This window comes from Endocarpon pusillum (assembly GCF_000464535.1).
Source record: "Endocarpon pusillum Z07020 unplaced genomic scaffold scaffold1372, whole genome shotgun sequence".
NCBI lineage: Eukaryota > Fungi > Ascomycota > Eurotiomycetes > Verrucariales > Verrucariaceae > Endocarpon > Endocarpon pusillum.
This window is the reverse complement of record NW_006916003.1, coordinates 308981-335052: the sequence shown is the minus strand read 5'-3', so window position 1 is coordinate 335052 and position 26072 is coordinate 308981. Positions and strand designations below refer to the sequence as shown.

At 50.2% G+C, this 26072-nt stretch overlaps 10 protein-coding genes across 10 annotated transcripts; 5 read left to right on the top strand and 5 right to left on the bottom strand.

Moving 5' to 3' along the window:
• Nucleotides 1-1316: 1316 nt before the first annotated feature.
• On the bottom strand, nt 1317-2644 carry EPUS_02052 (uncharacterized protein; the record flags this gene model as incomplete). The annotated part of the gene is made up of 2 exons (XM_007801884.1): nt 1317-1506; nt 1557-2644. 2 exons carry the CDS (start codon nt 2642-2644, stop codon nt 1317-1319), a joined length of 1278 nt encoding a protein of 425 aa, XP_007800075.1.
• Nucleotides 2645-3363: 719 nt separating this feature from the next.
• Nucleotides 3364-6604, bottom strand: EPUS_02051 (uncharacterized protein; the record flags this gene model as incomplete). The annotated part of the gene is made up of 12 exons (XM_007801883.1): nt 3364-3798; nt 3862-3963; nt 4067-4142; nt 4198-4391; nt 4466-4483; nt 4872-4904; nt 4965-4985; nt 5155-5234; nt 5317-5597; nt 5653-6210; nt 6269-6403; nt 6453-6604. 12 exons carry the CDS (start codon nt 6602-6604, stop codon nt 3364-3366), a joined length of 2085 nt encoding a protein of 694 aa, XP_007800074.1.
• Nucleotides 6605-7308: 704 nt separating this feature from the next.
• EPUS_02050 (uncharacterized protein) lies at nt 7309-12306 on the top strand (the record flags this gene model as incomplete). Its single annotated transcript, XM_007801882.1, has 1 exon — nt 7309-12306. The coding sequence occupies one exon, from the start codon at nt 7309-7311 to the stop codon at nt 12304-12306; it is 4998 nt and encodes a 1665-aa protein (XP_007800073.1).
• Nucleotides 12307-12406: 100 nt separating this feature from the next.
• EPUS_02049 (uncharacterized protein) lies at nt 12407-16234 on the bottom strand (the record flags this gene model as incomplete). The annotated part of the gene is made up of 4 exons (XM_007801881.1): nt 12407-12523; nt 12585-12773; nt 12873-14558; nt 16079-16234. 4 exons carry the CDS (start codon nt 16232-16234, stop codon nt 12407-12409), a joined length of 2148 nt encoding a protein of 715 aa, XP_007800072.1.
• A 1481-nt stretch (nt 16235-17715) lies between these two features.
• On the top strand, nt 17716-18468 carry EPUS_02048 (uncharacterized protein; the record flags this gene model as incomplete). The annotated part of the gene is made up of 1 exon (XM_007801880.1): nt 17716-18468. The coding sequence occupies one exon, from the start codon at nt 17716-17718 to the stop codon at nt 18466-18468; it is 753 nt and encodes a 250-aa protein (XP_007800071.1).
• Nucleotides 18469-18617: 149 nt separating this feature from the next.
• Nucleotides 18618-20770, bottom strand: EPUS_02047 (Mitochondrial division protein 1; the record flags this gene model as incomplete). The annotated part of the gene is made up of 4 exons (XM_007801879.1): nt 18618-18893; nt 18946-19979; nt 20033-20621; nt 20678-20770. 4 exons carry the CDS (start codon nt 20768-20770, stop codon nt 18618-18620), a joined length of 1992 nt encoding a protein of 663 aa, XP_007800070.1.
• Nucleotides 20771-21134: 364 nt separating this feature from the next.
• Nucleotides 21135-21998, top strand: EPUS_02046 (uncharacterized protein; the record flags this gene model as incomplete). Its single annotated transcript, XM_007801878.1, has 2 exons — nt 21135-21205; nt 21269-21998. The coding sequence occupies 2 exons, from the start codon at nt 21135-21137 to the stop codon at nt 21996-21998; spliced, it is 801 nt and encodes a 266-aa protein (XP_007800069.1).
• Nucleotides 21999-22081: 83 nt separating this feature from the next.
• EPUS_02045 (uncharacterized protein) lies at nt 22082-23000 on the bottom strand (the record flags this gene model as incomplete). The annotated part of the gene is made up of 2 exons (XM_007801877.1): nt 22082-22873; nt 22929-23000. The coding sequence occupies 2 exons, from the start codon at nt 22998-23000 to the stop codon at nt 22082-22084; spliced, it is 864 nt and encodes a 287-aa protein (XP_007800068.1).
• Nucleotides 23001-23420: 420 nt separating this feature from the next.
• EPUS_02044 (GMP synthase) lies at nt 23421-24917 on the top strand (the record flags this gene model as incomplete). The annotated part of the gene is made up of 1 exon (XM_007801876.1): nt 23421-24917. One exon carries the CDS (start codon nt 23421-23423, stop codon nt 24915-24917), a length of 1497 nt encoding a protein of 498 aa, XP_007800067.1.
• Nucleotides 24918-25270: 353 nt separating this feature from the next.
• EPUS_02043 (uncharacterized protein) lies at nt 25271-25771 on the top strand (the record flags this gene model as incomplete). The annotated part of the gene is made up of 3 exons (XM_007801875.1): nt 25271-25406; nt 25466-25575; nt 25661-25771. 3 exons carry the CDS (start codon nt 25271-25273, stop codon nt 25769-25771), a joined length of 357 nt encoding a protein of 118 aa, XP_007800066.1.
• Nucleotides 25772-26072: the final 301 nt, after the last annotated feature.

Genomic DNA, 26072 nt, shown 5'->3' with positions numbered 1-26072 from the left:
TCTTGAGTTTGGCCAAACTAAGACCCGAAGTGCTGCGGTGTGGGACGGTGGTTCTGAACCGACATTGCTTAACATGGAAGCAGTCTTAAAGATGACGTTGGGCATTGATCGCTTGCAACATCAAGAGATTTAGCCTGTCTGGTAGTTCTTTGTTGTTGTTGTTGCTGTTGCTGTTGCTCCTCGAAGGACAGGTCGGTAGGAGAATGAACCAGGTAGGGCAAACAAGCACAATGCCTGGCCTCATTATCGGTGGCCTCCTCCACCATGCTGGATAGTCGTCCTTACATAGTTTGGGGGCTTGTTTGCATGCATGAGACGTTCGGTGTCGGAGGTGAGGTGAGCTTTCTTTGTCTAACTTTGTGCAACTAGCACTTGGGAGTACTGCGCCTAATGGAGCGGCCGGGGGCCCAGGAATTCCCTTTGAAGCAACTTGGCAACTCCACCAGCCCAAAACAGCTCGAAGCATACTTGTCAACGAGGCTGAGCAACCGCCAGAGCTTAAGAATCACGGCCGAGGTAGATAAGTATGATGTGACCAGGGGCAAGATGCGGTGTATCCTCTGTATGCAAGGTGCGGCAAGCTACGACTGCGCCTCAGGCTAATAGACGACGAGCATGTGCATTTGCAGCATGTAAGCACGCGCCTCAAGCGCCTGAAAACAACTTCATCATATCCGCTCCACTCAGAAAGATGCTACGAACGGAGCGGCGTCCTCCTAAAATGTACGCCCGTCCACCCTGAGGCTCTCACATTAGCACTGTGTAGGGCCTCTAACATTTTTTTAGCGCGCCAAGTGGGAAATTCACTGCAATACTAGTAGAGGCGCTGTGGTTCTGAGGGAAACCATCGCTTCAATGGAGCATTCCGGCGCGGTATTTGAAATGTAGAACCTGAATACCATTCGTAGAGGAAGGTCCGTGTTACTACACATGAGATCTTCCTGCTTCAGAGGCGATCTAACAGCCGGAAACGATCACTAGTCAACGGCAAAGATCGTAGAAGATAGTATACACGTTGATGTATCTAGTTTCATAACAGATCCTGGCGTATGGCATTCGACCAGTGCCTAATACATAAGATTGGAATAGATCCTGTTTCGGAAGTAAAGTAGCCCAGCTTGCTCAGGGCACGAGTCATTTCATCGCTGAGGCTATGTTGCGCTTGAAAACCGCACTCTTTATAGATGGTCACACATTCAGCGAGAACGTCCCGGTCTTCGCATCCAATGCCAGACAATGCAACAATAAAGCCTGCCCTTGTAGCCTCCATTGTAACGCCGAAGTTCTCAACCTGCTCCCTTCATGAGAGCGACGGGTCAATATGGCGGAAATGCCGGGGATGATGCGAGGTAATTCGCAGGAGGCGGCGCACTGAAGGCGGATGGCTGGGCATCTTGCGTAAAATGGTTTAACGAGGATCCAGACGGTGCGAGGCGAGGGCGCTCTGTGATCTGCATTTCGCCATACTGTTTCGAATATGGACAGGCTCCATCACGGTCGCAATGTCTGCAAGGTCCATAAGCACAGTGTGTTCCACAAATTGGGCATTCGCTTACCTGGCAAGTGTGTCCTTCCTGTCAAACCGTTTGAAGCACTTCGTGCAGACAAACCTCTTCGCCTTCTCATGCACGCTCTGAAAATGCCGATTCACGTCTGTCCTTCTTCCCAGCCGTTTGCCACAGCCTGGCTCGGGGCATACATGCGGAGATACACGGGACGGGTCGTGCTTCTTCTCGTGTTCCCTCAGATTGTACTTTTTGTCAAATGCTCGATTACACACTGAACAGACATATCGCTTCTCAGCGCTAGTGCTATGCCTTCGGCTGTTGACCGCATTGCGACTGCTAGGCAAGCGGTCAAGTGTCGTAAAAGACTCGACACTATCACTTCGAGCTGTGAGCGATGCTCCGAAATGCCGGCTCTGCCCACACGAGGCCGGGGACATAGCGCCAAAATTAGCGGCCGGCGACGATAACAGGCCACTGCCGGTGACATGGGATGCCCTCATATTGGGGCTCTTCATGTTTCCATACGATGAGAGATTCATACTGCTATGTGGCCGTTCCATATCGACGTGCTCATTGAACCAGGATTCTGCATCTTCTTGCTTGACATGAGGGCACCCTTGCTCTTGGAAGTTGCTCTGGAGCATGACTGGGTTGTGGTCTTGGCCTAGTGAAAATCCAACATCCGCATCCGGTGTGGGCATCGACCCGCACGATGATAGAGCGGGCGACGTGTAAAAGGCAATGGCGTTTAGGGAACGGCTGGACATTGCATGTGTCGACGTAGGAAGTAGATTGAGTCGTGGACCCTCCCCATAAGGATTCCCACACGTTGATACTGGCATTGACCAGTCAACAGTAGTATTGACAGGGTGAAAGGAAGAAGCCGTACTGTAAGACTCAACACCGTTATTGGGAAACGGACAATTGAGAAGACCAAGTCCTTGAGGAGTCGTAGGCGCAGATGAACTGGAGATAGATGTGGCCGGAGATTGTGTTCTTGGGGGAGTAGGATAATCGATCATCCTCGTAGAACCAAGTAGAGAATTTGACGGGCCCAAACGATATGTGAATGTTCGCTTTTGCTGACCGTCCTCATGGACATTCGAGCGTACTGGTACAGGATGATTTCTACTCATTGAATGAATGTTAGGTCAGTGTGTTCGGGTTTTCTGAAGAGATTCGCGACATGGACTGGGCAAAATCAGACAAGACAAAGCAGACGGCTCGATTTATGTGCGCAGAGATATGAGCGAGTGACTAACGGAGCGAGCGAGGCTGTGGACCGTGCAGCATTACTGGAAGCAGTACTCGTTCAGGTCAAAGAAGCAGCATTTGGGGAGAGATTTGCTGCGGAGAGGGAGGTCTCCTCGAAGATGACCGTAGTGAGGCAGACTCAGAGAGCTCATATCTTTCTGCCGCCGCCAGGTCGCTTGAGCGGCTGAACTGAGAGCAAAACGTGACTTGCTTTGTTGGTCGCCCTGTAGAAGTATGTCTCCCCTGGCGCAGAAGCCAATAAGGCTAAGTCGATCTTATGTGGAAGCATCTGCCCATGACCTCTGCTTGGTGGCTGCAAGCGTCTAGCTCGGCTGGGGAACTTTCGGCGGGCACGTTGTATGGATAATGCTGAGCGAGACTTCAGCCCGATCTTCTCCACCGACAGGCATGCACTCAAGGACTATTCCGGTAGAACCGTTCTTCCATAAAGGTACTTGCAGTAGTGCTCTCAGAGTGCTCTAGCTTCTAGAATTACCGCGATGATCGTCTGGGGGCCAAAAACCCCGTGAAGCAATCATTATTGTTGCTCAATTTCGCTACCCTTCCAATGAACCCAGGATCCTGTTCAGCAGTCCAATGTCTACCAGTCTTTTGACTGTCCCGCAACTTTCATGCTCAACTCGTCGACCTGAGAACTAAGCTTCTGCAAAATGGTCAGCATTTCGGCCACGTCGGCAGTGCTCAAGGCAGACGAAGAGCTGCCTGGGAGATGCTGCTGGTGCTGGGATGGCTGCTGTGGGGTGGATGGTGCTAAAGCAGGCTTAAGCGCCGTGAATCGAGCGCCAAGGTTGCTGGAAAGCGGCCGGCCCGGTCTACTGTAATTTATGTGCATGGACGAACTCGCTGCTGGTGGGAAATGAGATCGATGTGACGAGAACAGCCGACTGGATTCATAAGCGAAAATGATTGCAACGAATGGTGCATGGGTTGCTTTCAGGATCAGGATTCTGAACTGCCGCAAGGTTTGAGCAGGGACCACAAGACGTAGAGGCCGAAACAACAGTGCAATCAAATTCTAATGGGATCCGAGTCCGTGGTCAATGCTTGGCCTTTGCAGTGGAGACGAGGAAAGACTCACTAATGGCGGGAAGAAGTAGGTGAGTCTAGATGAAGTGCTACTTGACTCAAGGACATAGATCGAGTATTGGAACAGATATTCTTCCCGTGCATGCGCCATAACCTGGAATTGATTGTCAGCCCGAACTTTTCAGCTGCCAAACCCTGAACCACGCCAAAAGCGGTTGCAGGAGAGGTCTTCCAAGGGTAAATTACGAGAGGCCTACCTCGGTCAAGGAATTACTTAGTAGACTGATCAATGACGTGATAAGAAGGATGTTTGTAAGGGTCACAAAGATGAGCCTGTCACAGTATGGTTAGCGTATTGATACTCGAAGGATTGGTTCGATGTATTGACTGCCGCGTGTGCAGCGTGCATTCCATGGCTGCACCAAGATTGGGAGTTCGGGGGTGGATTTGAACTGGAGGTGTGAATGGGGGCCAAACATTAAAGTAGGGCCAAAAAGAGGGCTGATCTATGCCGGTTCCCCACGCCAGATTAGCGACGGCTCCAATGAGAAGAAAGGAATTATGCACCTCTGCCGCGACGTCCTGCCACAATGTCAGCCAAGACCAATCAAAACCACCGTCCCCCCGACGGTGGCTGAAACCAAGAGAGGACTTACGAAACCAAGGTAGCTCGACTACAAGTCACACCGCAAGAGTCAGTCTAACAATTCACTTGTTGTTCCCCCCGGGGCTAGGAGCCTAGGGGCAAAGGGCCGGGCAGTAGTAACTACTAACCCCAAAGAATCTGCGTTTAATTAGCCCACCGTCCAGACTCGTTCGCAACATGTGGATAGGTGGCATTGAGCACTTACACTTTGATGAGTAGCCAGGACATTTCGTTCAGTGAAAGTCGGTCTCGTGCCAGCATCGAAAAAGTGGATAAGAAGCCTCCATGGAGATAACGCATTAGTGTTTGGACGAGGCGTCATGTTTGGAAGTGCTCCGCCTCACCCAGATAGAGTATGACCTGGATGATACCGCTCAGCAACCGAGATAATAAGCAACCGAAGTACAACAACTTACCACCACAGGCAGAAATTTGATGACATCTTTGGTCTATTCATGGTCAATCAGTTACTATGGATGATGTCCTCGCTGCATGCTGGAACGACTCACCATTTCCTTAAGAACAGGTATCTGCAACACACGTCAGCAAAGCTTGGTAGGTTGATGGGCCGAAAGTTGACTTGCCAGGCTACCAAAGTATGGATTAAGCGAAGCTAGTGAGAACAGCCTAACAAAATAAAATTTAGGATCTGGTGCACGAGAGCTTCTGGAAACGGATCTTGAGGTCCTACCTTGGGACCAAGAACAGAGCAAGCAACGCGAGTGTGTCGAAGGAGAGGTCGGTCAGGTAATCACTTTGTCCCAGCAATCCAATTGCACCTACGCCAGAGCTGTCACCATTGAGTGCGACCACATAAAAGGCCACAGCGCAGTAAATACCCAGGAGGTATGGACGACTTACGAACAATGAGAAAGGCAATGCCTGTGATAATGATTCCTAGATCCCACAGAGACCAGAAATCTGTTTGGTAAAAGGCGACGCCAGCGTCCTTGAATTCGCCAAACTCATCATATGCGAATGCAGCAATCCAGATATAAAGAAATACTTCGGTCACCGTGATGGCGTGAGGATGTCTCTGGATCAGAACCGCGTAATAGAGGGCAAAAAGCGCGGCGAAGAAGCAAATCTGGATTGCCTTGGCATATTTGGGAACTCTTAGACGTGCATATGGATCCGCAATTCTGTCGTTATAGTCAGTACTCCTCAATCATGTGGCAAGATGAGCTTCTTGTATACCTCTTGTTGTACACCCGAGCTCTCTTGACGGCGTTGACCGAGAGACTCTCCCAGAAGATGATGTTGCCATCCCAGATATCTCGCACCACTTTCTGGACAAGACGCTGGGCCAGAAACTTTTTCGCATTCGCAACGGCTGCAATCTCTAGAGCATTAAGGCCTGCAAGGGGCTTAGTGGGATCGTCAACCTGCTCGACCTCTGACAAATCAGACTCTGCTCTGTAGGTAGTTGATGAAGAAGGCGCTTCTTGGTTCGGAGGCTTGTAGAATTCACCGAATTCCCGTTGGTGGCGTTGTAGCAGCGGTGTTTGATCGTTGGCCGCTTCGTGCTCCCCACTGTGAGCAGAACCTGAGGATGGAGACGGCCTCGATTCCATATCCACTTGTGGATCTTCTCGGTTTGTGTCCTCAGGGAGCTCGTGAAGAAGATGATCCATCAATTCTCTCTCAGAAAGGCACGTCAAGAACTCCCAAGCGACTAGCTCGCATGCTAGCCCTCGACTCTCGTTGACCCCTGTGTCATCAAGGTCTGTAGAGATGAATAACCATCTTGATGCTCTAGATGAACGTTAGTTGGTGTTCTGCTAAACTTAGTTGGAACTGGCCATGCCCTCACAAGATTGCAGCGACGATGGCAGAGTGATGGCAATCATCAGTCAGAGAAGTTACAAGTGGCCTCAAACGTTGACCGGCTCCAGATGTACGTATCTGCTCGTAACTATAGCTCGAGTCGATAGCTTTTGTAATGTAGCTGAGGTAATGTTAGATGTGAGTAGGCGGGGAGAAGGCTATTTGCCTACCTTGTAATCTTCTGCACGACATCTGGAAATAACTCATTCTTATCAATAATTGGAGCTTCAAGTTCCGGTTGGTGGAGCGAGATATAAGACTGAGCTGCTGGAGTCTGGGGCAGTGGTCCCGGAATGGCCATAGCAATGGTCCTGCTCTCCATGTTCTTCCCGGCAGGATTGGGGAGTTCGAGCAGAGTTATTCAGTCAGTGAACACGTCTTCGAACAAGAACTCATTAGAAGCAAAATATGAAGTAGAAATTTCCCAATCTCGGTGGGAAATGTCTCCAGGCCCTTTCAGACCCCACAACAACATTCGTTTTCTGAGACGCCTTTGTTGCCTTCACGTCCTTTGCGCCAAGAGGTGATGATCACATTCTGAAGGCTTGTTTTTCAAGCAACCAACTTAGTCTCAGGCACGACCTATAATCTGAGACTTCCAATACTTGCACCACGATTATTAAGACCCGCAGGTCAAATGCGATAAGGTTGCTTACGGGCAAGCATCCAGTCCCTACTTGCGATCTCGGAAGCCCATGAAAAGCTAGATTTCTGAGTGGCTATGCTAAGCAACCAGTCCACGGTCTCGTGCACAAGCGAAAGTCCTACTCCAATATGCTATCCATGCCTCTGCTGCTTTTAGCCATCGGTGCTAGAACTTTACTGGCGAATTCTGGGTAGTCCAGGCGGCTTTCATGAACTTCATGGGTTTGAGTCCTCCAGTCATATGGATGACATGCCAGTTGTCCTGCTCCTACCTGTCTATCTAGGACCGTTGGTCACAACTATAGCCTTGCCTGAGTCTCTGCCTTGCGGAATCAAGACGACGATCCCAGGACTGGACTGCAGCGTCTTCTGTTAGTTATCATGGGTCAAGCATATTCACTTACCACCCTCTCTGCAGGCTCAGCCAGCATTGACGTACCCGAATTGGCTGATCTTGTTCACGAAAAGTCACTTGGCACAGCCCGTCTCATGAAGAGTATCCGGGCCCGGAACCAACATGGTCTGGTTTTTGTCAAAGCTTTTGTCAAACCTTACGCTTCTTTTGGCCTTCGCAGGTACCTGGACATCATCACTGAAGAACGGGACGCGCTCAGAGACATCTCGAACGCCTTGCCTTACCAGCGGATCCTCGAAACCGTTAACGGAGGCTTTCTTGTACGTCAGTACATTCACAGCTCCGTCTACGATCGAATGAGTACACGACCATTCCTCGAAGATATCGAGAAAAAGTGGATGACCTTTCAGCTGCTCTGCGCCCTCCGTGACTGCCACGCTCGAGATGTTTTTCACGGCGATATTAAAAGCGAAAATCTCCTCGTCACGTCCTGGAACTGGCTCTATCTCACTGACTTCTCCTCGTCCTTCAAACCAACCTATCTACCAGAGGACAACCCGGCTGACTTCTCTTTCTACTTCGACACCTCTGGCCGCCGTACGTGCTATCTGGCCCCTGAACGCTTCATCAGCAAGAGCCAGAGCCAGATGGACGGCGACATCAATTGGGCGATGGACATATTTAGTGCTGGATGTGTAATAGCGGAGCTTTTTCTTGAAGGACCGATCTTTACATTGAGCCAGCTGTTTCGATATCGAAAAGGTAACTTTAGCTTAGAGCACACACATTTGAACAAAATTGAGGATAAAGATGTGCGAGAGCTCATTCTACACATGATTCGACTTGACCCAGAATCAAGGTATGCTGCAGAGGAAATCTTGACGTTCTGGAGGGGAAAGGTCTTTCCTGAGTACTTCTATGGGTTCCTTCACCAGTATATGTCGTCTTTGACGGATTCATCCTCCGGAAGCAAACCGATTTCTCTGGACGTCAATGCTATAGAGCCCGACGAGAGGATCGAGCGGATATACGCTGATTTCGACAAGATCTCTTACTTTCTCGGCTACATCAAACAAAATGAGCGGCAAGATAGCACTCCTCCAAGTGTTTTAGTGGATCGAGGCATGCCTATACATATTGATATAAGCCAGAAGCCTTCTCTGACACCCGAGATGCAAACAGAAACAGACAAAGGCACTCTGATATTCCTTGCGGTTGTTGTCTCTAGCTTACGCAACACCTCGAAGGCCGCAGCTCGAATAAAAGCTTGTGATCTACTTCTCGCATTTGGTCAGAGATTACCGGATGAAGTCAAATTAGACCGGATATTGCCATATATCGTGGTTCTACTGTCAGATAACGCCGACATGGTCAAGATAGCTGCTCTGAAAACCATGACGCAACTGCTTGCTACGGTGCGTGTCGTGTCGCCAGTGAACGCCTACATCTTTCCAGAATACATATTCCCGAAGCTTAAAACCTTCATGCTGAGTGCTTCGCATCAACCGAGCTCTGTGATCAGATCGACTTATGCAGCTTGTTTGGCTTCACTAGCCCAATCTTCAGCGCGGATCCTTGACTTGGTACAAGCTATTAAGGCGGATGGTAATCTTCCCGAGCTGGCTGAGAAGGACTGGGCGTCAGGGGCAACCTTTCACGGCTTGTTTGATGTTGCCCGGATCGACCTTGTGACCCATTTCGAGGAGGCCACAAAAGCTTTGATTACTGATAGTGACCCATTAGTCAGACGAGCATTTCTGGGATCTGTTTCGAGCCTCTGTGTGTTCTTTGGAAGCTCAAAAGCTAGTGATGTGATACTCAGCCACCTGAACACTTATCTGAACGACCAGGACTGGTTATTGAAATGCTCATTCATCGAGGTACTTGTTGGTATTGCCACATTTGTCGGAGTTGTCAACCTTGAGAAGTTTATACTGCCGTTGATGGTTCAATCACTCACTGATCCAGAAAGTTCTGTTATAGAGAGAGTCATGCGATCATTGACAAGCATGGCTGACATCGGAATTCTTCAGAAAGCAACGTTGTGGGACCTGCTGACAATAGTGGTACGCTTTCTTGTACATCCAAGTCTGTGGATCCGTGAAGCTTCGGCCCAGTTTATTGCTGCTTGTGGCAAGCACCTGTCGGCAGCCGATCGATACTGCATCGCATTGCCACTGATGCAACCCTTCTTACGTACGTCAATATTAGAGCTGTCAGAACTTGAAATTCTGGACTCTTTGAAGAAGCCACTTCCAAGGCCGATATTGGAGATGGCTGTGTTGTGGGCTACCAAAGTCGATAGAGGCTTGTTCTGGAGGAATGCGATCCGTGATGCAGTTTTTGTTTCACCAGAAGCAGATTCAGCCACCCGAGTCATTCCTTCTGTACGTCAGTTTCCATCTCGTATATCGTCGTCACAACGAAACGAGGAGGATGAGCAATGGCTGACGAAATTGCGCGGCCTCGGTATGCAGAACGAGGATGAAACAAAGCTTCTTGCTCTCCGGGAATTCATCTGGCGAGTTGCTCACCGAAAGACGAATGCGGTGGACGTCAACTTGCAGAGCACATTGAACAGCGTGGTATCTTTGAACCAGATCAACGTTACACCTCAAAACGTTTTCTTCGACAATAAAGTACCTTTGCGAGAGAAGAGAGATACCGGCCAGCACCGTCTAGATCATGTTGGGGATGGCAGAAGACCACATACCATTGCAGACGCGTTGCTTGATGCTTCCACCACCATATACGAGTCAGCTGGGGGACAGAAATCATATACAGGTAATCCAGCACAGCAGGATGCCTCTGAACAGACGAAGGCGAGGCAGATCCCCAAGCCAAAAATCCTTCCAGGCCCGTCGTCGAGTCCATCTCCTTATTCGTCTTCTCGAACAAACTCTTACAATTCTTCCACACCACAGCCTGAGCACGACAAAAATAAATCATCGAAAACAAGAATTGGCACAGAGGGTGACGAGCAAGGACTAAGTGAACCCGAAACGCATTACCGCTTGTCGGTAGGAAAGAGCTCGGACAACTCCCTGCGTCACAGGTCGAGTGCGATCAACCTTCTCAATCGAAAGGAGACCTCCAAAGCGAATGCAGCGACCTCTACTACATCTGAAAATGCATTCGGCAAACTAGATGGGCCCCTGCAGCCGCGTCGTACCACGGAGCTCTCAGCACTTTCTTTTGCTGCTGCACCGTTGAAATCCCAATCCAACTCCCCTGAGGGTGAAAGTGAAGAACAAAGCTATGAACCCAATCACTCATACAGCGGCAACGATCGGAACATTCTCCGCTTACTCGAACATCACTTCCTTGAGAACTACCCCTTAGACGTACATGACTTAGGCCCAGAGAGACAAGCAATCGACCCAAAATCTCCCATACCACGAGTTTCCGACTCATCTCAGCAGACAAATGGAGCCGGCGTACCGGAAAGCCCCATCACTCATTCAGAGCCCTGGCATCCAAGCGGCCGCTTGTTGACCGTATTCAGCGAGCACACCGCAGCGGTGAACTGCGTCGTGCCCTCACCCGACCACACTTTCTTTGCGACAGCTTCTGACGACGGCACCTGTCGAATCTGGGACACGACTCGCCTCGAGAAGAACGTAAGCCCAAGATCGAGGCAGACTTACAAGCACGCGACTGACGTGAAAGTCAAAGCTCTGTGTTTCGTGGAAAGAACGCATACTTTCATCAGCGGCGCTGATGACGGAAGCATACACGTGGTCAGGGTCGACTATAAGAAAGTGGACGGCGGCGAGAGCACGCGCTATGGGAAGCTAAGACTTATGAGGGAGTACCAGATACCACAGAGTGACAAGCCAGGAGCCGCTGAAGATACAATGGACCGGGCGACAGAGCATGCGGTTCGTGTTCACCATTATCGCACCTCCAATTCACAATCCGTGCTACTGCTTCTGACCAGCAGATCGCGAGTGCTTGCCATTGACCTTAAAACCATGAACCTACTCTATACCTTCAATAATCCTCCTGCTCACGGCTCGGTCACCACCTTCCTCGTCGAGAAAAGACAGACCTGGCTTCTCATAGGAACTTCGCATGGAATCTTCGATCTGTGGGACCTCAGATTCCGGCTGCGTATCCGAAGCTGGGGTCTCAAAAGCGGCCGCCGGATCCAGAGCATCTACATGCATCCATCCAAGGGGAAAGGCAAATGGGTGGTCGTGGCAGCTGGGCCCGAGATCGGCGTCTGGGACATCGAAAAAGCCACCTGCAAAGAAGTGTATCGACCTGAATCGCCGTCTACTAACCCATCGTCATCCGCCACCGAAGCTGTAGCAACCCGCGCCGCCACAATCGCGAGCACGAAACCCTACGAGCCATGGTTCCCCGACGACGAACCCGCAGACAAACTGCTCAGCCGCTTCGCAGACCGTCTCGTGGCCGACGGCGCCCTTGTAGATCCAGCCCAGCTCTCCCCATCCTCTGATACACAAGGCAGACGGGAAGCCAGCAGTAGGACTCCGTCAGAAAACGCCATCACGGCCCTCTGCATCGGCTACGACAACATCCACAACCCGTCTAATCCGCAATATCCCGTCAAAGCCCCCTTCATCATCTCCGGCGGCTCGGACCGCAAACTCCGGTTCTGGGACCTCACACGTCCGGACTACTCATCCACCATATCTGGTATCCGACCATCGCCCGATGACGGCTTCACCATCCCAAAGCTGCGCTACGATATCTCCCATCCCGGCGGGCAGATCACGCTTGTCTCGGAATATTTGCCATCGTCATCGTCATCTACGGGTGCCGCTGGTCACCAAACGACCACGCCTAGGAAAGGAGGTGCGAAGGCGAATACCAGTGGTGGCACTTCTGCGTCGGTGGGTAGTAACAAGCCGCCACGATCGACGATCATCTCGAAACAGCAGCAGATGCTGTTGAAGAATCATCTGGATGGGATCACGGATTGTTGTGTTTTACGGAGGCCGTATGGGGTTGTGGTCAGTGTGGATCGAGGGGGTGGCGTTTATGTGTTTCAATAAGGATGCTATGTCTTATCAACAGACTTGAGCAAATCGGAGATTTGCACGGAGGCCTGAATTCATCAGGTCGATGGAATGAAATTATAAGACGGAAGAAATGTCAAGGTGGTCGCTCGGGTTCGTCGAGCTGAGCACTTCTGCTGCTTTGGAGACGTAGCGACCCATCCGAGGGTACGTAGTGGCGAACTGCAAACCATAGGAGTAGGATGATAGTCATCTAGCAGACCGAGATTAGCTTGAAAGCATGCCCGGTGTGTAAGAAGCAGGAGGCCACTCACAAGCGGAATGGCAGTAATAAAGTAATACTTGACCGAAGGATAATGCTCGAAGACGCCCACGTTCATGCCAAAGAATCCCACCAGGAACGTCAGTGGCAGGAAGATGAAGGTGATCCAGCTGAGTCTCCAGAGACTGGCGTTGAGTTCGAGGGACTGGCGCGAGTCGCGGATGCTGACGGATTTGTACATCTGGTTTGCGGTCAGCCTGGTACGCCGATGTGCAAGTGGGAGAAAAGGATAAAGACGGGAATTGGATCTGTTTCGAGAGAGTTGGTGTCTCGGACTTACTAAATCGATCATGTGCTCTGTCGGTCTGATAAAATCATCCTGGATAGTGACGCTGGCTTGTCTGAAATCTCTTAATATATCATCAAGCCAGTCGTAATCATTGCTTCGCTCGGCAAATTGATTGAAATGCTCCTGCACATCCTCAATCAGGTTGGAGTGCCGATTGACTAGTTTAGCCATGCTCCATAGATATTTGGACATTGCCCATAGTTCTGTAGCGTGACTGTCGTCGGAAGGCTGGCCGTAGACACGATCCTCGAGCTGTGCGTGTTGGATCGAGAGGAGAGCGAGCTGCTTGCGCCAGGCTCGGAGGACTTTGGTGAAGATGTGCAGAAGTATATGCTCCATCGTCCTGACAAGGGCGACATCCGAGTCTTTGTCTGCAGTACTGGCCTTCCAATCCAGGTCCAGCAGACCTTGACCCTGGATGATTTCTTCGCAGTCGTCGTGGGAATTCTCGTAAATTAGAATCGTGTTCTGGTGTGCACACTGCCATTTCTCCCTAGCGCTAGTGTTGAAGACGCCCATTTTTCCAATTTCAGGGAAACCATCAAGCTTACGCTGAATGTAGACGGAAAGTCTTTGCGGGCGCGAGGCGCTCAGGCCCGTGGTAAGAACACGTCGATCAAAATTCTTCTTTCCTGGCAAAGCAATATCAGGAGCTGCCTGTACACCCACTAATCCTGATCCGAGGTCGAGGCCGAAGACTGTACAGGTAATATCTCGCGTGACGTCGTACATGGGTTTCCATGATATGGTCTTATTCAAAGAGTCACGATGACTCTTTTGCTCATGGATCCAGTCCTTAAAGGACCCTTCGAAGTTTTCAAATGAGGCGTGGTCAAGACGAAAAATATTGGTGAGGAAGTCCATGGCCTCTGCATTGTTCTGTATGTATATGACCCTCAACAATGGAGCTGTGAATCTAGAGGTGGACGCCTCCATGAGGTAATGCTGGATGCCAGAGATACTGTTTAAAGTCATGGGAACTCTCTTGGGTTTGAGAGAGTCTCCTACTTCATATTCGGTGATGTAAATATGTTGCCGCTGATTGTGCAGATAGCTCTGGTGGTGCAAGATAGCCTTCGCATGAGCTGTAGCTGCCGTTGACGCTACCTGCAATCCAGTGAATGCGCCAGGTTTTAAGGTGGCTGAACTAGGAAACAGGTTGAGAAGACCCCATAAGAAACCGGACCATAAATGGCTCGATCTAGCTGTAACTATAGATTGGTCATGTTGTGCCTCCACAGCATTCTCATCCAGCGCATGTATAGGAGCAACCTGAGCGGACTCTGGCGCAACAGAAGTCTTCTTCAAATGTGTTGGGCTCGGTATCGGAAAGATGTCTGAGAGCTCCTGATGTCCGTTTGAGCTGTCTGGACCCCAACCACTGTCACCCGGAGGCTCCGCCAAGCGCTTGCCCGGATGGACTTCAGTCGGAGATACATCCGTCGCAGCAGTACCGCTGCGGCCTAGACCTTGAGTTTTGAAGAGTGGAAGCGACGAAAACAGATCATCCCTGAAAACAGGAGACTTGCGTTCTTCGAACAGTATCGACTGTCTCGCCTGCCGATGGAGACGGTCTGAGGGGCTGGAGAACTTTCGCTCTCTAAAGGCCGCTGTTGAAGCTCCACGCAACCTCGGATCCATTGACCCTACTCCAACACCAGTCTTCGTAGCATCATCCTAGGAGTACACAGAGAAGAGGAGAGCTTGACCAAGTAGTATTCTGCTATCATATACTTATGTTCCAACACATGTTGTTTTGAGGCTTGCCGCGAGATCGTACCCAGTTTCGCACAGTTAAGAAAGACGTATTAATAATAGAACAGAAACACCCAACATGCATCCCGAAGCTGACCCACCATCCCAAAAGCCGAAGCTCCATAATCAAGTTTGTGTATCACAGCCGCAGCCACAATATGCATCATCGCCTTGGCTGCAGGAGCCAATAAGATTCTACAAGCAGTCCTCGATCGAATTTGTGGTTGGGGGCTAGAAGGAATTGCGGATAAGAGATCATTTGTCATCTCACAGGTGACAACGCATGTCTCTTCTCTGGTGTAAGTTGTAATTTGAAGGGTCAAGCCTGAGGTGATGGCAAGTCGCCAGGCATAACTCACGTGACACATCATATGCGCTAACTTAGTTAAGTTAGTTCGTGTCGCGCCTTGACGCGTCTTCTGTCTTCATCTAACATCTGACCTGCAACAAATTGAAGCCACAGCCTGTGAGGAGACAATATCCTGCAACCGCAGCACCGACTCGCTCTCGATCTCAGCATCCAATTCCATCTTGCCATTAACCACCAGACCTCTTCAACTCTCGACAAATCCAGCAGAATCCACCTTCCACCTTGCACCTCACTCTCATCCTCCACTACTTTCTCGCCCATCAAGGGCAACCCATGCAGTTCAACTTCCACATAGTTTCCTAGCATGCACCTTACCTCCGGGTCCTCCTTTGGTCGTCTTGCATCACCGCTCGAGCCTCATAGCATGGTCTCATCGCAGCAACAGACATGACATCAACCGAAGAAGGAGGGTACATAGCTGGAACTTAACCCTAAGCTATCTGTCGGTTCTAGTTTCGCGGTCCAGTTGTCGGCTCCCGAATACACTCTCTCGCGTTCCCTCTTCGGCTCTCGGCTTCACGGCTGAGAAATGGGGAGAAGGATTGGGAGGGCGAAAAGGAGATTTTGACGTCCAGAGTCTCCCTTTGAGGAAACAGTGAAAGACGATATTGCCATGCGTCAGATCGGATAAATGCCCAAAGGGGATGCGCGTCGGTATATCTAAGCTGGACAGTATACGTGATCATGATGGGATGTTTCTGCTGGTGCGCGGCGTGGGAGATGGTTTTGGGAGAGAGGAGATCAGGACTTTGACTAGTCATTCACAAGGATGATTATCGAGTGCTATGTCGATCCAGGAGAAGCTTAGAGTGCAACATGGAACAGCCTACAAGCGGTGCTCGGAATGGTACTGTCGAGTGCTGATCGGCGTCGAGCTCAATGTTGCTCGTAGCCAGGCTTCAGCTTGCAAGACCTACCATTCAATTGGCATCATCACCCGGCTTGTTGTCTGCTCCGGCCAGTTTACTCCTTGACATTGTTGTCTTGCTCACTGTCTGACTTCAGACTTTCTTGTCTGCCTCTCCTCTCCAACCCAAACTCTCAACCACCCCATCATTAGATGGCAGCTCACCCACAGAACGCACACCGCGGCACCAGCCACCAGGAGTGTACTTCCTCTGCGAAGATCCCGATCAGCCGCGTCAATCACCACCCTTGTGTCCAGCATAGGGGGCGGAGTGAACGCCGACTCAGTGGATGCTTGATCACTTGTGGTCTCTGTGTCCATGTTGACCCTCTTTTCGGAGAGAAGGAAGCGATTTTTGAGGATGTTCTTTGTGCGCTTCGCCTGAAATATGGTAAATCTGCCCTTCGGTCTGCCACCGGCTCCGGCTGGCCAGGCTGGGGAGGAAATCAAAAACTAGTCTCTGAGGTTACTGCATTACGAACGAGAAAGGCCTTTCCTCCCACTTGTGGGATCTGGAAGTCGAGAGTCAGGGCAAAGTCTGCTGGTGGAGTAAGGAGAAGAAGAGGCTGTTGGGAGGTATTGATGAAGTATCTGAGAGAGGAAGGACTGAGATTGGTTTGGTGTCATGATCGTATTCACCACAAGCATACGTGCACGAAAGAGGCTCATCCAACCGACCGCTGACAAAATACTCACCAGACCAGCGCGATGCCGGTCCTTACTTCTCCCTCCTTGTCCGCGCTCCAGGGTCATCAGTTGTCACTATCAGCAGGGACATGCTAGCCACAACCAGATCAGCATCTTCCATATGCACAAGACCAGACAGAAAGCAAAACCAACCACGCTCTCATCTTGTTCCAGCTCACTGGACCAGATCCCTACCAAAGCCGCTCGGAGGGAGCCATCGAGTACTCGAGACAGGACCTCTCTAGAGTGAGGATCAAAGCTTTGTGCTTGTCTGTTCTCAGTGCTCGCCTTCTGCTCGCCTTCTGCAACGCTGCGGTGGCCGACTCAGGTCAGCTGATTCTGGACTTGATGCTCGAGATTGTGTTAGCCTGTGTCCATGCTGGAAGCATCGCACTGGTTGTGATAATGATGGATGTTTCTTCACACGCTGTACAGTGACGGAGCGGTCTGGCTGGGGAGACGAGGAGTGTTGGGATCTGCTTGCTGACTGCCGGAACGGTGTTGTCTTGGCCGCGGCTAATCGAAGAACTGGGCCGACAACCCTTTCCCTTGGGCTTTCATGCCTGAAGGGAGAGGGCTGTGCATTTTTTATAAGTCTTCCCAAATACCACTATCTCGGCTTCATGGTCGGCTAACTATTGCAGCAGATCAGATCAACTGGGTACCTTTCTTGTCGTGGGAAAGCCGGAATCAAGGACCTTGGAGAATGATTCCAAGGATGTCCTATGATAGCGAAATCGAAAAAGCGAACCTGGTTCAAACTCCAGTATCAAGAGGACCTTGTGCACTGTGTACCTTTGCCTTTCTTTTTCGGGTGGGTCCTCCTGTTATAAGACACAATTATGGGAACAAAGCCCTCTGAGACCACACTTCCCAGGTCCTCCTTGTCCTCGAACCAGTATCGACGTTGTGTATATATACATATATACCACAAAGGATGGCACCATGTCATTCTTCTCGCTTCAACAACCTCTTCATTTCCCAACTTCATTCCATCCCGATCCAATCCAATACTGATCAATCAAACCCCTCCTCACCCACCCAATACTTCTTCTATTCCCCATTCTATAAACCTTTATCCAACCTCTCTCACACAAAATCACCTTCCCCTCAACATGAAAACCAACCGCACTCCTGCACCCGCCAACCTCCCCAGCAGCCCATCAACCTCAACCCCTCGCGTACCCGCCCTCCCCACACCACCAAGCACCCCACAAACCAAGAAACCCAGCCAGAGGAGTAAATCCTACGACCAAGATGAGATGGTCAGGAGGGAGCTCGCTTCCCTACCGGGGAAGAGGATCCCCAAACGGAGACGGCTGTTCGGAGAGAAGGGAGACGCTGCCGCACCGCCATTGAAACGATCAAAAACGCAAGAATACGGGAAGGAGGAAAGGAAAAAGAACAAGAGCATTGCTAGATCAAGCAATACTGTACCAGCACAACGAAGCCCACCCGCCAAGAGGAAGCGCAACGATAATGCCACAGAACAGACTGGTAAGAGCGTTGTGGAGAGTCGACAGCCTCGCAAACGGGCTAAGGGTGCCAGCGGTCTCCAGGGCCTTCAGGAGGCGCTGGAGAAGGCGGGGCTGGACGATCGAGCGATAGCCGAAAGGACCGAGCAGGGGTCGGAGGTGGAGTATGATCGCACTTTGATATCGGAGCTGATGGAGCAGAGGGGGCAACTCATCGCCAGATGGCGCGGAAGCCGATTCGCTGCTGGAGGTGATGGAGCGGAGCATGCAGGAGCCGCCGTGCGCGTTCCGGAGCTTGATTGCCTTCGAGCTCCTCCTTTTCTCGCTGACGCAAGTCACCACCTCGGTCGTTGCGCAGTCTCACCTTATAGAGGGAGTCCGGAGACTCGTTGAGAGTTACTCACACCTTAGGTTGCGTGTAGACGTGGCGAGCACCTAGGCTTGCGCAGATTGGAAGCCTGGAGTCTTCAAGTAAAAATAAAAAAAAGATGCAAAAGACCTTGACTGTTCTTGATTTATACATGTTCTCACCTACCGCACGATCAGCACGTCCACACGCCCACCACTCCATCTTTCCTCCCCTCAACCATATACCCATCCTTTATCCGGACCTGTTCGACGATAGCAGGTGTCGAGCCGTCTTCCTCTGCTGTCACACCGGCACCACAGTCCCAATGGCGACCGTCGGTCTTGTCGTAGATTTTGGCATTGTTTTCGCTGGCGGCAGCGACAATGCGTCGCGAATCAAACATCATGCTGGTCACGGGATGGTCATAGGCATATGCGTCGAACAGGCTTCCTGTTCGGAGGTCCCAGATCTGGTTGAGAGTTAGCGGAAAATTTTGACGTCAGCTTCGCGAGCAAACCCACTCTGATGCTTCGATCTGCACTGCCGGTGACAAGATGTGTGTCGTCAAATTGTAGAGACGTCACTGGGCCGGTGTGTCCGACTAGGCTTCTGTGGACTTGTCCGCTCCTCAGATCCCATAGCCTCACCATCCCATCCGCCGTGCCGCATGCCAAAGCAGCATCAAAGCATTGCAACGCACCAACAAAATCAGCATTCGCGTCGTGAGTCCGACCCGTCGGCTTCCATGAGGCATCGACTGGGTTCAAGGTGGCAGACGCTTGTGCTGCCGCCCACAACACGTCCAGGGTCTGTACGCAGCGGCCTTTAACAAGATCCCATTGACGCAGCGTTTTGTCCGCAGAGCCTGAGACAAGCGTTTCGCCTTTCAGATGTAGGGCTGTGACTTCATCAACATGAGCTTCGAGGACGAAAAGAGGACATTCTTCCATCGAACTAGCTGGAGGTGGAGGTGGCGCATCCTCGTCTGCATTTCCAAATCCGAGACCATCGTCGTCATCCTCTCCATTTTCTCCCACGCGGTTCTCGTAAGGTTCATACTTGGCCCTCGAAAGATCCCACAGGCGAATCGAGGCGTCCATACTTCCTGTGGCAACGATGTTATCCTCCACTTGAAGACACCGTACCGATGCAGTATGGCCTTCAAGGAGACCCATGCATCGTCCCAGGTTAAGATCCCATACTCTTACTGTGTCGTCTAGCGCCGCTGTTACCATGGTGCCAAATGGCATGTCGAAGTCTAGTGATGTGATGCAATCGTTGTGTGCAGGGAGTGTTCTGATATTTGACCCCGGTTCCAAGTGCTCATGTAGCACAGGCATTGATTTCCTTCTGCTGGGTTTCGGTCGTCTCCTTTTCGGTGATGTGGGTGGTAGTTTTTCATAGATCGACTCTGACATGAAGGATGCATCCATAGCCTGGTGCTCGGGCGTATCGTCGTTGCTCGGAGGTAGTGTAGCATTGGCTGACTGATGAAGTGCTTGCGCATCTTCGAGCTCTTCTTGGATGATCTCAATCTTGTTGTCCAGCTCCAACACTATGATAAAATAAGCACCATTCTCAATGCTCTTCTGAAGTAAGGGGACCCACACTCATGCTCAAGCTGAGCCTCATCATTCTCCAAATCTGCTAGCCTATCCAGGACTATCTTCCTCATAGAATTCAGGTTCGAGATCTTCTTATCTATCTCGTGTATCTCGCTACTACACAGATTTTTTCTAACACCCATCATTTCTAGTCTGTGGTTCATTGTATTTCGGTCCTTCTTCAGGTTCTCTAACGAGGGTGGACCATCTGGATCAGAGGTTGCTTCTCCCAGCAACTTCTGCGATTTAGAGGTACGCCTTCTATGTGACTTGCGATGTTCGCTCTCGCCCTCAGGTAGCGTCGCTTGGAACCCTTGGAACAAAGAATAGGTATTTGCGTCCTCGGGGATATTTTCGAGGAGGTCGTCCGAGAGGTAGGTTATGGCTCGATGCGAGATCTCGGATGTAGATAGTCTTGAGCGGACAAGGTCTCTAGGAGAAGTCTGTGCGAGGGAGAAGACACCACGCTGGATACCGGGTCTTCGTATCTGCCTCGAGAGGCTGCCCATGGCATTCGGATAGTGGGCGTTAGACGTGGTATCCCCCATGAGATGGCTTGCCGTAGCTGTGACTTTCCTCCCAAACGCTTCTATCTGCCGGGTCTGCAGCTTTCATCAATACAAAAAGAAAGAGCAGGGCATGCACCTACCGTCAGAGCAGTTCCCAAAACACCCTCATCGCCGTCGCTCCCCATCAATGATCTTCTTGACTCTGAGGCATTGCGACTGTGGGAACCAGCCATGCGGTCCCAAAACCGCGCGACGAGTCACAGTGATGATTGTCCAGAAGGACTTAGGCGAGAAGTGAATGTGTATTATGAGTACAATTGAAGTGGGCGCTTTGGGCTTTGAACGCAGCAAGAAGTTAATCGTGTGATGCTTTCTTCCAGGAAACAAAGCACGAGAACTCATCCCTGCCGTCGATCGTTCTACCGACCCCAACTCGTGATCCACCAAAGCATTCAACTTGTATGTTTGTCTTAGTGTAGCTATATCCCTTGCAGCGTAAATAACTTTTACCAGCTCTACCTCACGACCAATCACTTTCCTTTACATACGACGTTGACAGGATAGCCCAAGTTGGTTCATGTCAATCTCACGTTTACGATGGACACGGCAATAGATCTATCAGACCCGTCGAAAGCTCTAGATCTCGCAAACATAAGGTTTCAGCTCATGTTAGTTAGTTGTCATTTGGTAGAGCCAACCTCAATCCATTGACGTCTAACTCTTTGCGTCAGCCGTCTTGAAGACACCATCATCTTCCACATAATCGAAAGGGTCCAGTTTCCACTCAATCCTACCATATACGTACCTGGAGGAGTGGAGATTCCCGGCAGCGATTTGAGTTTGGCTGATTGGCTCCTTGCGGAGCAGGAACGTCTACAATCCCGTGTTCGACGCTATGAGGCACCAGACGAGTATCCGTTCTTCCCTCGAGTTCTTGAGAAACCTATTCTCCAGCCATTGTCATATCCCAGAATTCTTCACCCAAACGATGTCAACGTAAACGCAACCATCAGGCAGAAATATCTTCAAGAGGTCCTACCAGAGGCCTGTCGGAAGTTTGATAGAGAGGACCGAGGCGAGACAAAGGAGAACTATGGCTCTACTGCAACATGTGACGTGATGTGCCTTCAAGCCCTATCCCGACGAATCCACTTTGGGAAGTTTGTGGCGGAGGCTAAATTCCAGAAGGAGACCAAAAGATTTGTAGACCTGATCAAGAAAGAAGACCGAAAAGGGATCGATGCTGCCATTACTAACTCGGAAGTTGAGAAGCAGGTCTTGGAACGGCTCAGACTAAAGGCAAAGGCTTATGGCTCTGACCCCTCGGTTGGTGAAGGAGGGAATGAGAAGATAAACACCGAAGCGGTTGTGGCTATGTATTCTCAGGTTGTGATACCACTGACCAAGTTGGTGGAGGTGGAATATCTCATGCAGAGGTTGACAGCCACTGAGTGGGAGTAATGCTATATCGTGAGCCCATCACTTCCTGATGCTGACTGCGGCCCCTGGCTTGATGACCCGAGAGCAAAATTCGTTCTGCACACTCAACCTTGCGATTTTAGGTATTCTGCGATATCCTTCACCGCCTCCTCCAACTTTTCGGCTTCAACTAGAATCATATGCCCCAGCGGTTTGATCCCCATTTCTTGAAATGCCCTTTTCGAATCCGAATGCCCTTCATCTTGCTTCGTGCTATAATTGTAGGGGCCGTGACAGATAGCATGTCTTTCGAACACTTCGTCCTCGGGGTGAAAATACAGAACTGTAGGTGAACTTCCTCCACTTTTCTTCTTCTTCTTTGGTCGGTCATCCTCTTCGTCCAGTTTTGATACAACCTCGGTGTATGTCTTGGAAAGGATCAAGTAGTGGGAAAAGTGGTAAGGTTCTTTCTCCTCAAGTGCCCACTGGATCTCTTCTAACAGCATCGAGTACATTGGCGGTGTAACCTCTGAAGGAACGTTGATCAGTCTCTCTGTCAATACGAGAGCAATTGGTGGTGTATCTGGGCCGGAGAGAAGTTCTGCGATTGGCGAATGGACCGAGCTTGAAGCAGCTTTCTGTCGCAAATAATCAATTATCTTCGAGACAAATGATTTGTCTTTGTGCTCCTGTAGATTGATAAGGGAGAGAAATGCATAGGCATCAGTCTCGTTGCCGTCGACTTTGACGGTCGAGCCGAGCAGTGGTTGGGCGAGAATAAGGTCTGTCAGAGCAGAGAGATCGAAGAGTTGTGCGTCCACATCGAACAGTTGTTGTAGGAGGGTCTTGATTCCATGAAAGTCGTATGCAGGCTGAGGGTCGAACCATTCAAACTCGACATCTAGCATATCGAAGTCCTGCTCCAGTCAACCTTCGCTCACATCTGGGCTAGTTGCTGGGATCGTCGCTCACTTCATCGCTCCCACTTTCACCTGACTGGCTAGTCTCAGCTTTCGCACCATTCAAGGACTTCCGCTTTCCCATTCTTATGCACAACGGCTCTGAGGGACCTCTTGCTGTAATCACGCGGGAAGTTCATACAGGTGACCATACGTGGGCCCACGGTAGCGAGCAGTCAAAGCATCTCTTCACCTCCCAATGGAGACCAAAATATCTTCTGAGCTCCCCGCATTCTGTCCGCAACAACCCCGCGACACTTTCTGGGATAATTTTTGAACAACCACCAATTATTTGTTCCAATTGAAGACCCTCGAAGTCGAGTAAGCATGGCAACAAATGGCGATGTAGTCAATGAGCCTCGTCAGAGCTTTGATACAATTCTTGTCCTTGACTTTGGGTGAGTGATCATCTCTCCCCTCAGTCACAGACTACTCATTGGAATCAAGCTCCCAATATTCACACCTAATTACTCGCCGACTACGAGAACTCAATGTATACTCTGAGATGTTACCATGTACCCAAAAGATCGCCGAACTGCCTTTCAAACCCAAAGGTGTAATCCTCTCGGGCGGGCCTTATTCGGTTTACGAAGCCAATGCGCCTCACGTTGACCCAGCTCTCTTTGAGCTTGGTGTACCGATACTGGGCATATGTTATGGTCTGCAAGAGCTGGCATGGCACCATGGAAAGAATGTGCTGGCTGGCGAGAAACACGAATATGGTCACGCATATCTCACAATTGAGAGACATTCTGAATCAGAAGAGCACATTGACCGACTGTTCAAGGGAATGGAAAAGGAGATGGAGGTGTGGATGTCTCATGGTGACAAGCTGTCGAAACTGCCAGACAACTTTCATCCTATCGCTTCAACTTCGAACGCCCCATTCGCCGGTATTGCAAGCACATCCAAGCCTTATTTTGGCATTCAATTCCACCCAGAAGTCACTCATACACCTAAAGGCAAACAGGTAATCTCCAATTTTGCTATCGAGATCTGCAAGGCTCGTCCAGATTGGACAATGGAGAAGTTTGTTGACAAGGAAATCGAGCGTATTCGGGTGATGGTTGGCAAGAAGGGCCAGGTAATTGGCGCTGTGAGCGGCGGCGTCGATTCTACTGTTGCCGCGAAATTGATGCAAGAAGCTATTGGCGATCGTTTCCATGCTGTCCTCGTTGACAATGGCGTCATGCGTCTAGATGAAGCCAGAACCGTCAAAGAAACCCTGACACAGCATCTTGGTATCAACTTGACAGTAATTGATGCCAGCGATCTGTTCCTGGGAAGGCTAAAGGGGATTTCAGACCCGGAGAAGAAGCGCAAAATCATTGGCAATACCTTCATTGAGGTCTTTCAGAATCAAGCAAAGGAGATCGCCAAGGCGGCAGCCAATACACCTCAAGCAGGAGATATAGAATGGTTACTACAAGGCACCCTTTATCCAGATGTGATCGAAAGTGTATCCTTCAAAGGTCCAAGTGCCACTATCAAGACACATCACAACGTCGGTGGTCTGCTTGAGGGGATGCATCTGAAACTCATCGAACCATTACGAGAGTTATTCAAAGACGAAGTTCGTGCTCTAGGTACCAATCTGGGCATACCTGAAGATCTGGTGTGGCGTCATCCATTTCCTGGCCCTGGAATCGCAATCCGCATCCTCGGTGAAGTTACTCCTGAACAGGTCCGTATTGCACGTGAAGCGGACAAGATATTCATCGACGAGATTCAAGCTGCGGGCTTGTATCGGAAGATCAGCCAAGCATTCGCAGCATTGTTGCCTGTCAAAGCGGTTGGAGTAATGGGTGACAAGCGAGTACATGATCAAGTCATTGCTCTGCGGGCTGTTGAAACTATTGATTTCATGACGGCGGATTGGTATCCATTCGATGGTCAATTTCTAAAGAGAGTGAGCAGGAGGATCGTCAACGAGGTAAATGGTGTGGTGCGGGTCCTTTACGACGTGACCAGCAAACCTCCAGGGACCATAGAAATGGAGTGAGATATTCAGATTGGGCTCATTATTGATACTAGCGTGGAGTTTAGGTGTACCCGGGAACAGTATCTTAAACATAGAAGTAGTCAGCAATGACAAGTGATGTCACCTGTTCTTCTGTAAGAGGTCGCTGGCACCTTGAAGGAGAAGGATGCCGTAAGTCGAGATCGTCAAGGGGTAAAGTGATGCCAAGAGAGCAAGCTGCCAAGCATTTGTTCCTGAAGAATTGACGTCATCGTCTAAAGTCGTTAAGTACTGCGGGATATTTCTGTGATTTACTCCTAGACATTCCTTGCTCCGTTGCAATCCTCCCAAAACTTCATCATAATTTACAATCATTCATACATCACATCTTCAACATGTCGGGCACGTCCAACGTCGGCAATCGAGGTGTGTATGAAGACGGGGACCAACGTAACCCTCCTGATTCTGAGGAACAAAAGCGAGATCGATATCATGAGGGAAAGCCGCACAGCCACAACCCCAACGATTCAAGTACGCGATTCAAGTCCTTCTTGGTGAATCTCATTTATACTGAAATATGATTCTGTCAGAGGATGAACGAAGTATAGCGAACAGACTCGCTCGCGAAGAGAAAAGAGAGCATGAGGAAGAAGAGAAAGACCTTCAGAAGAAGCAGGTTGAAAAGGACCCTACTTTACCTGTGCGTATCTTCATTGAGTGCTGCCGATAACATTTCCTCCCTTGTTCTCTCGTTTGCCCAACACTGACTCGGGGCTTCGTTCTAGGCCAAGTCTCATGGCAATGAGCCGAGCAAGGGTGCCAAGATAGATGCAGAGATTCAGCAAGAGGAGGAGGAGATGCTGAAGAAGAAAGACGCAAAGAAGTCATCCTCGTAAAACATGTGGGTCGACAGCCGCTGTCAATTGTTTTGAGGGCAACCCAGATTATTTTGGAACCTGCGTCTGCATCCACGGTGGCTGTTATGACGAATTCGTTACTCTGACTGCCCATATCAAACCAAACCGGTGCACTGAATGATCTTCGCGCAACGCCTGCTAGGTTCACTGGCTGTTAGATGCCAGTCAATCACAGCTGTGAAAAAGCCATAGCTAGATATGATCAACGCTCTAAGTCCCATGGCCCATAATTGTCTCTCCAAAAGCTCCTGATGTATTGCTGCTAATTTTTTTCCCTGCC